This window comes from Neospora caninum, chromosome XII (assembly GCF_000208865.1).
Source record: "Neospora caninum Liverpool complete genome, chromosome XII".
NCBI lineage: Eukaryota > Apicomplexa > Conoidasida > Eucoccidiorida > Sarcocystidae > Neospora > Neospora caninum.
Genome location: NC_018398.1, coordinates 869,657 through 883,316, shown reverse-complemented (window position 1 = coordinate 883,316; position 13,660 = coordinate 869,657). Strand labels below are relative to the sequence as shown.

Sequence of the window (13,660 nt, the reverse complement as noted above, 5' to 3'; positions counted from 1 at the left end):
GGCCCTGGGACCCGCGTCTTTTCCCAACTTTTTTGCCAGAGAAACCAGTTCTGGTGTTTGAAAGTAGCATTCGATCTCTGCCTCTCGAATCTGCTTTCTAAATGCGGCTGTGTCCTCTGTCTTCCTCGCTGAGTATCGGCCTCACGCAACCAGCGCCTCGTGGAAGGCCTTGCCAGTGGCTACCCAGTGCAGCAAGAAACAAGCGTTGAAAAGAAGACCCGACCACGAGACTCGAACAGACGCGCGGCCAACCCTTGTTCGCTTCCTCCACTCTCCGCTGATCTCCCGTCACGCACAGACGGAAATCTACACATCCAGGATCCTCGGAATGCATGCAATGAAGTCTATATATGTCTGTGCATGCGAGAATCCACACACGTGTAGATGCTATAGATGTGGGGCCCACGAGAAGGCGCCAGGTCCTTTTGTGGGGCCCTAGAGAATTGGCGGTCCTTTCGTTCCGCACAGAAGGAAATAAGAAAACGCAGAGACGCCTGACGGCGCCCGCAATCAGTCTCCCCCCCGTCGCCGGCGACCGGGAAAGAAGCGTGACAAAAAAACGCCGGCGAAAAAACGCGGGGAGAGGCAATACGCTGAAGCTGGAGACGACAAACCGTATGCGATACAGCAAGCGGCGGAGCTTTCTTCACCTCTGGTAACCCTGTCTGTCCCTTTTCTCTCTACGACTCATCGTCAGCAGACAGGCTCGCCATGAGCGAGGAGAACAGAGACGCGAGGCCCACGCTCGGTCTCTGGATTCTTCCGATGGTCCGTTTCTCGATCTCGTCCATGTACTTGGCAAACGTTTCGTCACGTCGAAGAACGAGGTGGTACTTTTGCTTCAAAAGGTCGAAAAGTTTCCCGCTCTTGTACTTGCATGCGCAGACCAGAAGATAGGCCAGCTGAAGCGGCGCAGGCACCTGCGAGGCGAGGAAGAGACAAGGCCCAAAAGGTCGCAAGGCGGCGCGGAGGCACGGCACGAATGCAGGCAAAAGTAGAAAGAAAAGCCCGATGGTGACGAAGCAGTGGCTGACTCACAAGACCGCAGGAGACACACGCGAGAGATGAGAAGAGAAATCGGAGGAAACGCGACCGAAGAGAGAACGCCGAGACACATCCGATTCGTTAGCGAAGCCTTCGGGACACACTCCGAACATGCTGTCTTGCCCTACCTCCGAAGAGTCCCAATTTTCCCCTGAGCCGCCAAGGACTTTCTCGGCAGTCTCTGTGTCGCGTAGGCAGAGAAGGATGAGGATGAGGCGCAGCCAGAAGAACGGCCGCTCGCTCAAGTACCCCGCCGCCTGCCACTCCTTCACCTGAAAGAAAATGGGAAACGCATGCTTTCTGCAGGCCCTCGTTTGCTGCTGCGCTGCCTCGACCTCGGCGAGAAGGGAAAGGGGCGAAGCGTGGAAGCCGAGAGGAGTGACGATTGAGAGAGACGCAGGATTTCGAGAGCAAGGCTGCCACAGAGTTCTCCGTGTGCTCTAGGAGAGAGACGAGAGAAACGAAACCGCGGCGACACAACACACAGTTGTGTCACTAAGATACCCGACGGAGCGCGGGAAGAAGCAATGCCCCAGCGCAGAGTGAGAAGCAACAAAGATGAGACGAAGGAAGGGTACCCGGAGAGAACAGAGACGGGGGGCGACGCTAGGGAGGCGATACAGGAAGGAATCGGACACAGATAAAGCGACACTGGATAGGCCCGAAGAGGGAGAAAGGCGAATAGAAGGAAGCCGGGAGACGAAAAAGGATAAGAGGAAACGGTGACGCAGAGATTAGAAAGCGACCGGAAATCTGACTCCCCTGAGACGAAACCACGAGGAAGCAGTCCAGTGCGTCACAGGGCGTGAAGAGAGGACAACTGAGGGCAAGGACTGACCATCTGCGAGAGCGCCTCCGGATCTCGACAGTAGATCAGATGACCCTGGAAACGGAAAGGCGCAATGACAGGCAAAGCGAAGATCCACACAGCGCGGCGGCCTTGTCGACTAGGCAGGAAAACGGCACCTGAGGCCGTGCAGCGTGGCAAAAAAGAAAGAGGATCCTCCATCTACAGCAAAGCCGCATCGATACGCACCGGTCGCCTTGGATGCCTTAGCTTGGATGCGAACCATCACACAAAGACATGCGCGATACAGATTCCCACGCGCGCATGCATATTTGCATAGGCATGCAGGTGCACATCCCCAGGCGTCTCTATGTGCATGCGTGCACACGTCACACTCTCTAGGTACCTACGTATGTGTGCATGTCTAAAGGGGTGTGGACAGGTGAATATGCCGGCACGTGAATATGTCAGCATGCAGTAGGCGGAATCCATAAACAGAATCCAGTTTGGGGGGTTCTTTGTCGGCGTGAAAAGTCGGAAGCGGCGTGCATGTCTGTTGCCGCGAACTGTCTTCTTCCTCACTTGGCACAGGCCGTAGCGCTGTTCCTTCCAGTACGCCTCCGCCGCTGCACGGTGGAGCCGGACGTGTCCGAAAGGCGACTGAGGGGATCGAGACCATTTGAGAGCGCTGGAAAGACGAAGGGCTCCAAGGGAACAGACGCACGAAGCGGCAGTGAAGGCAAAAAAGGAAAGAAGACGGTAACGGGGGCAACAGGCGGAAGCTAGGAGACGCAGTAGCGGTTCGAAGGAACAGGCCATCCAAACAGAGGACGAATTTGGGCCCGGAGACGACCCCAGAAAGACCCGTGAAACGGAATCAGCCGGCAAGCGAGAAGCCAAACACACCACAAAGGGCGCGCATTCCCAGGGTGGACGTACAATTGGATCGTCCACTGGCCACGTCGGATGCAAATTTATTTTTGTAAGAGACATGGAACACAACAAACAGAGTCACACTGCACGCGAAGAACGCGACGCCTCACCGATTGATGAGTTTGTATTTGTCGACGCCTTTCTTTCCTCCTGCTGCTGCGCAGGCGTTGAACAGCTCGATGACCTGCAGGCAGACACGCATTCCCGAGGAAAGTGGAGAACGCCCAAGACAGAAGAGTGCGACAGAAGGACGCAGATGAAGAAACGCGAACAGCCGCAAGGTGCCGGAGACACCGCGAGGTGACGCCTCCCTATTTTGTAGCAGCAGCCGGGGGGGAACCCATTTCTCTCCGCTTTTTCAAGCGTCCTTCATCTCTTCCCTGGTTCTGATTCTTGCATCGGGTCCACACGACATTCATCCCCCTCTCTTTCTCCCTGTCTAGGCACGCACGTGTACCGGGCGTCCTTTTCTTCCTGCGTCGTCTCTCGTCTTCTGCGCCTCTCAGTCTCTGAGCACTGGCCTGGCGCCGGGGCCTGTCTCTCGATCGCGGGCGTCTCTCTCTCTGGAGCTCCTAATCTTTCCCGTTCTCACCTGCCCGAGCTGCTCGTCACTCGGCGGCGCGCCGTCCTCCGCTTGCCGACTGGCTTCCAACGCAGTCAGCATGTTCATGCCCAAATCGACGGCGAGGGCCTCCTGGTCTAGCCCTGGGGAGCACGCGAGAGAAAAACGGGACGAACCCCGGCCCCATCGTCCACAGCTCCGAGCACGAATGGCAATGGAGAGCGCGAGCGATAACCAGACAGAGAGGAGGCACCGGAAACAGAAACAAAACAAAACGGAAAAGACTCTGTAGAGATATCCGAAGAAAGCCGTCGAGGGAGAAGAGAGCGAGAGGGCGACGGGACGCGGTAAAGAGACACCAGGACAGCGAAGAAGGACGACCTGACTTCAGAGGTCATCCCTGCTGCAAAAGGCGCATGTCCATGAGCCTGGGGGCAGGGTCGGGGAACGGTATAACCGGTCATAAGCGAAGTCTCTGCCAGTGACGAAGGTTCGTTTCGCCTGCAGCCTCTGCATGCAAATGCCAGGGTGGCTCTCTCCCCTCTGAAGAGTGCGTACCTGCAAACCGAAGGCCGTAGACGCGGCAGAGCTCGACAGCCTGCGTGGATTCGCGCTTGGCCATAAACCTGACGAGAAAGGAGAAGAGAAAGCGGAAGAAAACACGCCGCGAGCTTGTCTGCTGGGCCTTCCACAGGCCTTTCGATGCACTGACTCCATCACTCGATCGCACACGCCGCAGGTGCAAACCAACGAGAAATCGTCAGTCCTTCCGCTGCGCCCTTGCGCGGAGTGGTTGCGGCGCATGTGCTCTCCTTTTCTGCTTTTGAGGCTTCGCCGCGACAGGAAGAACCGCTCGAACGTGAAGCCAGGTCCAACCAAGAACGCCGCCCGCGGTGTACATTTGCCTCGACACATCTATTGACGTGTGTCTTTGGCTTAACGTCGCGGTCGAACGCCTCGCTGGAATGGGAGGCGCAGATGTCCATTTTGGACACGCGCCAAGCTGGGCACTTTCCGGTCTCACCTTTCCAGTCGCTCTTTTTCACCACGGTCCAAACAGCGGTGCCTCACCTGAAGAAGAGCGTGCGGACAAGTTGATGTGCGTCGTACAAGTCTCCACTGTCGATTTTTCTGTCGACTGACGCTCGAACGCGGAGAGGGAGCACGGAACCCGCTGCCTCCCGGAGGGTCGTGGGTCCCGCCAAGCCGCGCGGCTCGCTCTCCTTCATGTTGAAAAAAGGGATGTCCGACAGTCGGGTGAAAAAGAAAGTGGCGAATCCACCAGATCAGAGTCGCTTGCAAAATAGCACTGGCGTTTGTTGGTAGGAGGGAAAAGCGAGGCGAATGAGGGGAGGGGGAGAGCGTTACTTAGGCGAAAACGCTGCTTCACAACTACAGACACGCACAAAGCTACGGGCACAGACGAAAATATGTACGAATATAGCTGGAACTCCGTGAAGGATTCGAGGCTCTGGATTTTGAAAAGACGGATGGGGAAGAATAGCTTTACATGAAAAGGCGAGGACAGACACGTTCGGTAGTCTGAGGTCTGAGGAAAAGCCGTCCGGACGGGAAACAGAAGGAATGCAGGTTCGTAGGGCCGCACAGGAAGCACCGGGAAAGAGCGACTATCTGGTAAGTTCGTGTGTGATTAGATCCACTCCGGGGGTAGTGATTTCCCGTTTTAAAAAGTCAAAACAGCGGTGGCGCCTGAGAGGTGAAAACGGCATGTACCGCAAATTGCGCGTGGTCCTGCGGAAGGTCTCGGACGGACGGGTTTTCCTTCCCCTCTGGACAGAGGGAGTTTACACCTCCGTTCGAGAAAGGAGACGGCAGATGGGACAGTTTCAAAACAACGAAATTCCTTCTGGAAAACGGAAGAGTTGTCCGGGTGGGCTGTCAGGAGGAAAAGTGTTTTTAAGCGCGGCCGAAGCGAAGCAAGACTGTGCCGGAACTCCTCCACCGCGAGATGCGCATTTTCCAACAACTTCCACATGCGTGGCCGGAGGCCCGCGCGTGTGGCGAACGCCTCTCTCCGAGAGAAAAGAGGGAACTCGAGGGAGAAAAAGAACTAAACCGACGACAGCAAAGCCACGAAAAGTCACTGCGGCGCGTCAAGTGAGTCCGCCCTCTCAAAAGGCAAGAGACGAAGGAGGAATCGCTGGAGAAACGGGTACTGCCTCGAGTCGCCTGTGTCCACCTCACTGTCTCCTTTGCAAGAAGACGAAGAAAGAAAGAGTTGAACACACCCTAGCAGTTTGCCGGTCACTCCTGTGTGCACAGTTGGAAAGGTGAATTGCATGTTGCTGCACTGCCAAGGAGTAGAGCGGTGGCTCTGCCTTGCGCCCCCTTTCGTCTCCATCGCGTACGGTCATTTCGGTTCTCATCTCGCAAATTGGGTTCACCACGAAGGCTCTCTCGACGAACTATCAAGTAGTCTATCTTTCTCCATTATTTGCACCTCTATCTCGTTTGACCCTCTCTTCGTTGCGTCTGTCTGCAGAGAGGGGCTCCATGGAAAAAACCTAAATAGTAAAACCCTGCCTGACTAGCACGGGAGAAAAGTTTCTGCGCATCTTGGGTCTGTGGGTTCCTGGTATCTTGGTCGTAGTGTGTTCCGACTGCGTTTGATCGCTCTCTCCGGTCCTTGCCGGGGAATTTATTCAGTTGTGCACGAAATGCAGGTTAGAAACGGGAAGGGCTTGTTCAATTTCACGCGATTTTGTGACAAATGTAGAATGAGACAAGAAAAAAGTTGAGTGGCCATGCAGACGGATCTTCAGGACAAGGAGGCAAGGCACGAGTGGTGAGGAGGGTGGGACGTAAAGTGTTCTGCGTGGTCAGAGAGGAGGTATTGCGACCTTTGGGGTCTCAATCAAGAAACAAGCTGTATAATCGTTTATCGGATAACGTAGCTGTATTTTAAAGCTGGCTTTTTGACGGGGTGATTCATTCTTAAGTTAGGCAAGCAGACGCATCCTGCTCTTGCTCATCTATCGTTTACTTGGGCAAAAAAGTAAATATGGTTGTCGGCTTGTATGCGTTGTGGTGGTACCCCATGTGCGTCCTCAGCATCGACTGTCCAGTTGTTATGCGTCTTCGTTCGATGTTCCGAGCGTCTCGCTGAGGACAAGAAGAGTCTTTTGTGTGAGTGGCTTCTCCAAAAAAAGAGAGTGATTTTGTTTGGTTTCGCCCGTCCCTCCATGCATACGAGTTTTATCGCGACCCTGTTGTGCTCATGGTAGACTCCAAACCCACCACCCTTGCCGGTTTCTTGTTGGCCTCCCCAAAAAAATCTGCCTCAGCTGTATTTTTTCGACACTCAACACTTTCTTGGGGGGTTCTCGAGAGGAAACTGCACATGGAGGGACAGGAAGGCAAGCACTTCGGGGCCACAAGACACACACTGCATTCCCTGGCGCTCACTAGTCTGCCGTGCTCGACACACACTGGTTAATCTGTCTCGATTTTAGGTGTTTCCCTGGACAAACAAAAACGTTCTAGGGATCCCTGCGATGTGACAAGCGTTTGCTAATATCGGTGTAGAAATATAAAGTTGTCTCTGGCCTCTGGAAATTCCTCGCCGGTACGCAAGCTCTTCTTGCGGACGGTAGCAACCGACTCGTTTTTCCCGGTCGGTTTTCTGTGTTCCGAGGAGAAAACGCGTTTTGCTTTGGTCCCTGGAGGGATGGCGAGTGGGCACTCCTTACGGGCGCAGCTTCGTGCGCTACAAGGTGTTCCGGAGGTATATCGAAACCAGAGTTTCCTCTGCCAGCCTGAGACCGAGGACGCGGACGTTGTCACTGCGAGGCTAGAGGCTGCGGAGGAGAGTGAGAGAGAGCAACAAAGGAAGTATCGTGCTGTGTTTATCCCTGTTGATCCACAACTGGAGAAGGAAATCAACTGCGAAATCCTCAATACGGACATTCGCAATTATCCCTGGAAAGAAACGCCATTCGGTACGTGGCGTTTTCACCAGAATACTGCGAAAACCTGTTTGTTTTGTCCCACTGTTACGCTCACCCTCTGAGATAATGATGGAAGGTCGAGTGTGCAAAGTGTATGTTGTGGCCATTTCAAAAGCTGTGCAACAGGAAGGACTTTCCCTGTGTCACTTGTATGTAGTGTTGCCCCGGGGATCGCAACAGGTGCCACGGGGGTGCTGGGCAAGTGCTATTTTATGCCGCCTACGCGGGAAATGCAACGTTAACGCGGATAGCACGGATCCTGTGCATTTTGGCAGTTTGTTCAGCATCGTACGTCGTAGAGTGCTCAGATCTCTGTTGGTTGGTGTTAATGGCTCTGGTCTTTGCAGGGGATGTATACTACTCCCCCCGGTACAGTGATGAAAGGTATACATACCGTCATGTGATCCTGTCAAGGGGCGTCCGCAAGGAAGCGGAGAAACTCGCATCGACGATGCCAGGTGAGAGATAATCGAATTTTGCTCGCGGGGCACTACCCTGGCAACTGAAGAGCGTGTTATCGGTCGCGCGCGTAAAAGGTCGAAGGAGCGGGAGATGGAGGCCTCCATTCCGTATGTTACTCTGGAGGTTTCTGCTGTCAATGTTTTGTGTCAGATGGCTTACTAACGGAAGATATGTTCATCCACTGCCTTGGTATTGCGTTGTCGCCCGGCTGGACGCACTTTATGTGTTTCAACCGGAAGTTGAAGGAGCTGATTCTTCGGAGACCTAGAGAGGACGATAACCCCAAAACCGCCCACGGAGCATCGAAAGTAGATGGAGCACCCGGAGAAGGCGATGAGGTAAGCATTCAGCTACGTTTTAAGATGTCATACCTGCGTCTCATCTTTCCGCACTCCGTAGGTGAAAGATGATTCCATACAGAAAGTGATTGGGCAGATGCATCGTGGGCTCCAGCTCCTGTATTTGCGGAAGGAACGCAAGTACAACCGCGACAGCATGCTGATTCCTGTTCACAGGTGGATGTTGACAGCGACGACGAACCACCGCCGGAAGCAAACCCGCGGCGCACGGATGGAGGAAAGTCAAGGGGGAGAGGAGAGTGTCGAACGACCGATGAAAAATGTGACTCATCATGTTCTGATGAGAACATCGCTACGGCGCAGTCTCGGAACGGCGCAGCGGAAATGCCATCGGCTGATCCTGTCTGTGGCAGAGAGCGGCGAGAGAAAAGTCTCCGCGCAGAAACGCGGGTGTCACGGGAATCGTTCAAGAAAAGTGACCACGGAACAGTAGCGACGGCAGGAGAAACAGGCGATACTCTGCCGTTGTCTCGACGGCCGCATGCGCGGAATATGAGTGCTAAAAGCTCAACAGATCTGGGTCGCACATCAGCAGCTGTCGCAGCTGTTCCTGGAATTCGTCAGCTCCCTTTCAGGCAAGCAGATCGTGTGTCTGTCAATGCGCCTTCGTGTTCCGAGGCACAGAGCAGAAGAGATGATAATCTCCAACATCCTCCAACCACAAGTGATGATGGCGACCATAAGGTTTCAGTTCGGCCACCGGAGGGTCCTTCGTCGGCGCAAGATGTCACTGCACAAAAGGAGGCTCTGAAGAGAAGCAGACCAGACAGTGACCGGCCTCAGCAAAAACGCTGTCGAGATACGCAGCCACTGCAGCGGCTGAGGCAGGAAGAACCCAAGTCGAAGCTTCGTTGTGCAACAGATGGTGCTCGTCCATAGAGAGGATGGCCTCCCCGTGCAGGCGCATCTAACTTGTGGAAGGGATGCAAAAGAGTTTCCTAGGGAGTCGACGCGCGTTTTATTATGCGTGTTACCCCACTCTTTATTGGTTCCATGGGCGCCCATAGAGGGAAGCCTTTTCAAGGTAGCGGTTGCAGTCCACGTAGACGCCAGTAACACGAGTCTCTTATGTCCGTGGCACTCCTATGCAGACTTGTTGCCAGCCCATCTGTAGGAAACTCGAATTCTCAATGAATTCGCAGTTGTCTTGGAAAAGCTGTAGTCGGCTCCGGCTGGGTGGCTGACGGGTCTTCAGCTGGACCTGCTCTCCCACGTCACTCAAAGAGTGCCGCACGCCAGTCAGCGTGTTCCCGTACGAAAGCAACCACTGGGAAACATTCCGTAGTTGAAGCCGCTGCTATCTCTCCGCTGACAGCCTGACTGCACCGTTAAGTGGACAGACGGGGTCCAGGCACCTGTTTTGTAGCATTGCACGCTGTTTCCTGCCGTAACTCCACCTCGTGTCAGGTCAAGGCACACCATCGTTGGCGCAGTGTGTAGCAACCTACGGGCTTCCAGTTCCAGGTAGCGGCTCTTTGAAACAAATATTTGTAGTCGGCAACATTTTACGGCTTTTTTGTTCGCCTGTAAGCTTCATCGCGTTAGAGTGACATATGTCACCGAACGAGGAAGCGCAGTTTAACTGTTTAGATTTCCAACACAAACTGATCCGCCCGCTTTCAATTTACGTTACCAGAAGCATGACGTGCGGCGGTACGACCTGGTGATGAGCTGTATCTACAGCGGCTCGGCCAGAGATAGGAGTTACGTGCGTAGTCTTTTCTTGCAGTGGTCTATGCCTTCGGAAGCCACGTGATCTGACAGCCATATCTCTCAGCCATGGGGAATGAAGCAGCAAAACAGCTTGCCGATCGTCACCCGGAACAGGGAAATGAAGTAAGCCCATGAGCATGACTAATAGTTTCAGCTGTGACTAAATGTGGCATCCAGATGGATAGTAAGAGTGAATGGGATACGGCATTATGGCATAGCCTGGTGGATATGCTAGAGAAGTCCCCGATTGAAACGGCCGATAATTCCGGTTCTTCGCGACACCCGCGGCCACAGCGGGACCAGGTGAAAAGTTTGCTTCCCCGGCGCACTCCCACTAGCGACAAAAACGTGTGTCACAGACCAGTGAAAGCCCCGGCAACAAGTCTATTGCAAAGCTAATTCAACTCATGGACCAGTCGCCCTCAGTCCCTGGATCAGAAGCCCATCTTCCTCGAGACGTAAGTTAGCCTCTGTAGCTGTTTGAGCGACACTGTCACAGCAAATGCTTAAGTTTCTTCCGACCCTACTCCGGAGCTGTTATCGGCCACCAGTAGGTCGACATTTGCATCATGCGACTTGCTTTCCGCTGTGACTTGATGTCTTTTCAGTTGCAGATAGGCGAAGGTCATTACCACGGCCTTGAGGCCTCTACACAGTTTTCAACTCGTTCACCCTGATACAGGTTGCAGGAGCTCTATCAACGTTCCTTGCTGCTCGCCGTACGAACGGAGCAGCGAGACAGGTCCACCCGCCGTCCGAGACCGAACTCCTCGCAAGTGGCTTACAGATAAGCCGCTCATCAGCTGCCGTCAAAATGCGGACAAACAAAGTGACGAAGCTGAACCTGTTGCGAGCAACAGCAATGAATGGCAGAAGTCTGCTTCTGTTTCAACGAACCAGGCTATCAAGTCTGGCACTGACATAGTGAAGGCAGATACAATTGAGCTTTCCAAGGAACATCAATCCGGGCACGAACTTAATCCGAATGTCAAGCCTGGGGAAATGGAAGAGACCCAGAAGACACTGATTGATTTTGCACCGACGAGTATATCCCTTTTCCCAGACACACCTACTGCTCTCTCTCATCTACCCGGAAATACAAGGGCGCAGCAGCACGCCAGCCCTCTTCAGTTGAGCTCAGCCTACCAGGTTCACACGAGAACCGCCGCACGAGAAGCGGAGCCACCACGCAGACAACCTATGCCGACCATCGGAAGCAGTAGAGGTCCGAGCAACCTCAGAGGTAAACGCAGCCCCCGACCAGGAGCACGGCGCCATACACCGCAGTTCCCGTTACCAAATCGTCGGTTTCTCGAGTCAGTGAACAACGGATACAGCGGACAACGACGGCGTGGCGTCGGGAGTCACTGCCTGCCTTGTCGACGCCCATATCCCGTATTGAAGCAGCAGCCCGCATGCACACCCCCCACAAAATCTTTTTCATGGCATCGAAGCACTGTTTTGCACAGTGACACAATCAGTCTGGTAAGTCCCTGCTTTTATGTTGATACGAGGTATTACTGTGTAAGCTTGCTGCCCAGGCAGAGCCACTATGGAAACGTATCCAATATTACGCCGGCACCGCGCCGGCGGACATTTGTATTGCATGTAATAACAGGGACAAACGAGTCACCCTCACGTCGACCGTTTTAAACGCCTGACGTCACCCAAATCCGTCATAAACTCTGGCTGTGTCCCTGCTTTGTGCGCCGAATGCTATTTCTTGTCGCTAAGACGTGAACATGACTTCTTGAAGTTCAGTTGAGCGCTGCCAGACCTACCATGTGGGAAGCTTGACCGCCCGTATCTGCCTCCATACTCTTAACGGCATAGGGGTCTATCCCTCCGAAAACGACACTACGGATATGACTGGCGCTATTGCCCCTTGTCCGCTAGCTGCTTGTAACTTGTGGGCGCGGTGTTGCCATTCTAAAAGAGCCACAGCAAGCTACTCGCCTCATCTAATTCAAATGTGACGCTCCGGAACGCATTCGATTATTACGTACGTGAACAGCTAACTGATGCCGCAAGACACACTGCGTTTTCTCGACTCCGAGACGCTTGCATGTCAAAGGCGAACGGGGAGGCTACGATGAAATGTCTTCGTATCGTTCAAGCATTTTGAACAGTTAAGAAAACTGGCCGAACCCTCCGTCACCGGGTGCAAATGTAAGCGTGATGTAACTGGTACATTGCCTGTTTTCACCTTCGAGTGGAAACTGTCACGAGGTCCAGTTCGCTCCCGCAAAACGGCGAAGGTCAATTGGAGCTCGTGTTGCAGAAAGGACCACATTACGCCGTTTCACAGCGACAGCACGATTCCGTGAGATTCGCGAAAGGTTACATTTTCGGTTGCCCAAGAAAAGAGGGCAAGTTAACGGGGCACAGCAAAGCACGAAACGCGAGCTAAAGAATTGTTCGCCTTCCCGCAACTGGTGTGCTCACGCATCCTTCCGATGGACCTGTTCGATTTATTAAGACATGTGCTGGGCGTAGTCCAGCGTGCTTGTCCCACTGTTACGAAAAACCAACAGGACGTGCCCACAAGCAGCGTGCCGACAAAGATAGATTTCTGTATCCATCGATTCAAACCACATACAATCGTACAATGTGACCTCTGGTGGAGACTGGCTCCAGCAAAGGGCACTCATTGTGACCCTACGAACCCATATGCACCAAACAAAAACAAGGGCACATTAATTTTTACAAGTCCTCTAAGAGAAACCTGTTCGTCAGTAAAACGAAAGCAAACTGGTTGCTCAAGCAAGACCAAACCCATGGTGTTGGCAACAAAAAAAGACGGCTTTGCCCCCAAAAAGAAGAAGCATCTGGAAAGCTGGCGATAGTGGCGCGAATTGTTATGTAAATCAAGAAGTTCCAAAAAACAGCTGTGATGGGTTTCCACATGCATGTGACGCACGCAGATGAAATCTTGAAAGCCTTGGTAGTAATCCAGTCCTCCACCACAATGAAGCCTCCACTCGAACCCAGTACACTGCTACATCCTTAGCTTGCACAAATCTCCTGGATGTACAGGTTCAACCACATGCGGAAAAGTGCAACTTTAAAAAAAATGATCTGATGCCCAAGTCCTACACACAATCCCATTCTGATATGGAACCACAAAACCGTTCACCATATCCACCACGTATTTCTTACCCGATCCCAGCTTTCTACATGTCCCATAGTAGATCACGGGAAACACAAACGAAACACCCAAAAAACATTGCCGACAAGCAGCCTACGTAGAGCTGCCCTCATTGTCGGCAAAAACAGAGGCCAGCCACCCCCCTGGATTCTCACAAAAGAGTGGGAAATGCGCCTCCAACAACCCCACGCTAGGGGATAATGACCGATGCACAGATCACCCTCGACGGCCACTTGGCGGGATCCCAATCAAAAACAATGTTCGCTTTTACGACCTAGAAAAACCGCTGTCAAATTATCCTTCCCCTACCTCTAACGTTCCCAATGGAGGGAACAGGTCTAAGGCTCAACAAAACACCTTCACGATCCGCAGAATAATTGAGACATGCACGTTGACCATAATGATTCTTTAGCCCGGTACTTCTTTTTACGCGACCGCACGGAACTGTTCTTACCTCAGCAGAGGAAACGTCGAAGCACAGCACCCCGACAAATAGTGCTACGTCTGCATAAATATGCGTAGCATTACTGGTATCATCCCATCTGTAAAACCTGGGACACACCAATCGCCCTTTCTGGAACAAGCGCAGATTTTGTGCCTTTACCACATACTCCGCTCATGAACTACAAACCTTCCCCTCGCCAACCGAAACGCCTCAATTTGTCTGTCGCCTCAATTTCCTTC

At 53.2% G+C, this 13,660-nt stretch overlaps 3 protein-coding genes across 3 annotated transcripts; 2 read left to right on the top strand and 1 right to left on the bottom strand.

The window, feature by feature from the left end:
- Positions 1-680: 680 nt before the first annotated feature.
- On the bottom strand, positions 681-4,555 carry NCLIV_061390 (conserved hypothetical protein; the record flags this gene model as incomplete). The annotated part of the gene is made up of 8 exons (XM_003885691.1): positions 681-920; positions 1,173-1,316; positions 1,883-1,927; positions 2,414-2,519; positions 2,875-2,948; positions 3,357-3,469; positions 3,885-3,952; positions 4,398-4,555. 8 exons carry the CDS (start codon positions 4,553-4,555, stop codon positions 681-683), a joined length of 948 nt encoding a protein of 315 aa, XP_003885740.1.
- Positions 4,556-7,014: 2,459 nt separating this feature from the next.
- On the top strand, positions 7,015-8,994 carry NCLIV_061380 (hypothetical protein; the record flags this gene model as incomplete). Its single annotated transcript, XM_003885690.1, has 4 exons — positions 7,015-7,285; positions 7,642-7,752; positions 7,907-8,151; positions 8,272-8,994. The coding sequence occupies 4 exons, from the start codon at positions 7,015-7,017 to the stop codon at positions 8,992-8,994; spliced, it is 1,350 nt and encodes a 449-aa protein (XP_003885739.1).
- A 1,836-nt stretch (positions 8,995-10,830) lies between these two features.
- NCLIV_061370 (conserved hypothetical protein) lies at positions 10,831-11,481 on the top strand (the record flags this gene model as incomplete). Its single annotated transcript, XM_003885689.1, has 1 exon — positions 10,831-11,481. The coding sequence occupies one exon, from the start codon at positions 10,831-10,833 to the stop codon at positions 11,479-11,481; it is 651 nt and encodes a 216-aa protein (XP_003885738.1).
- Positions 11,482-13,660: the final 2,179 nt, after the last annotated feature.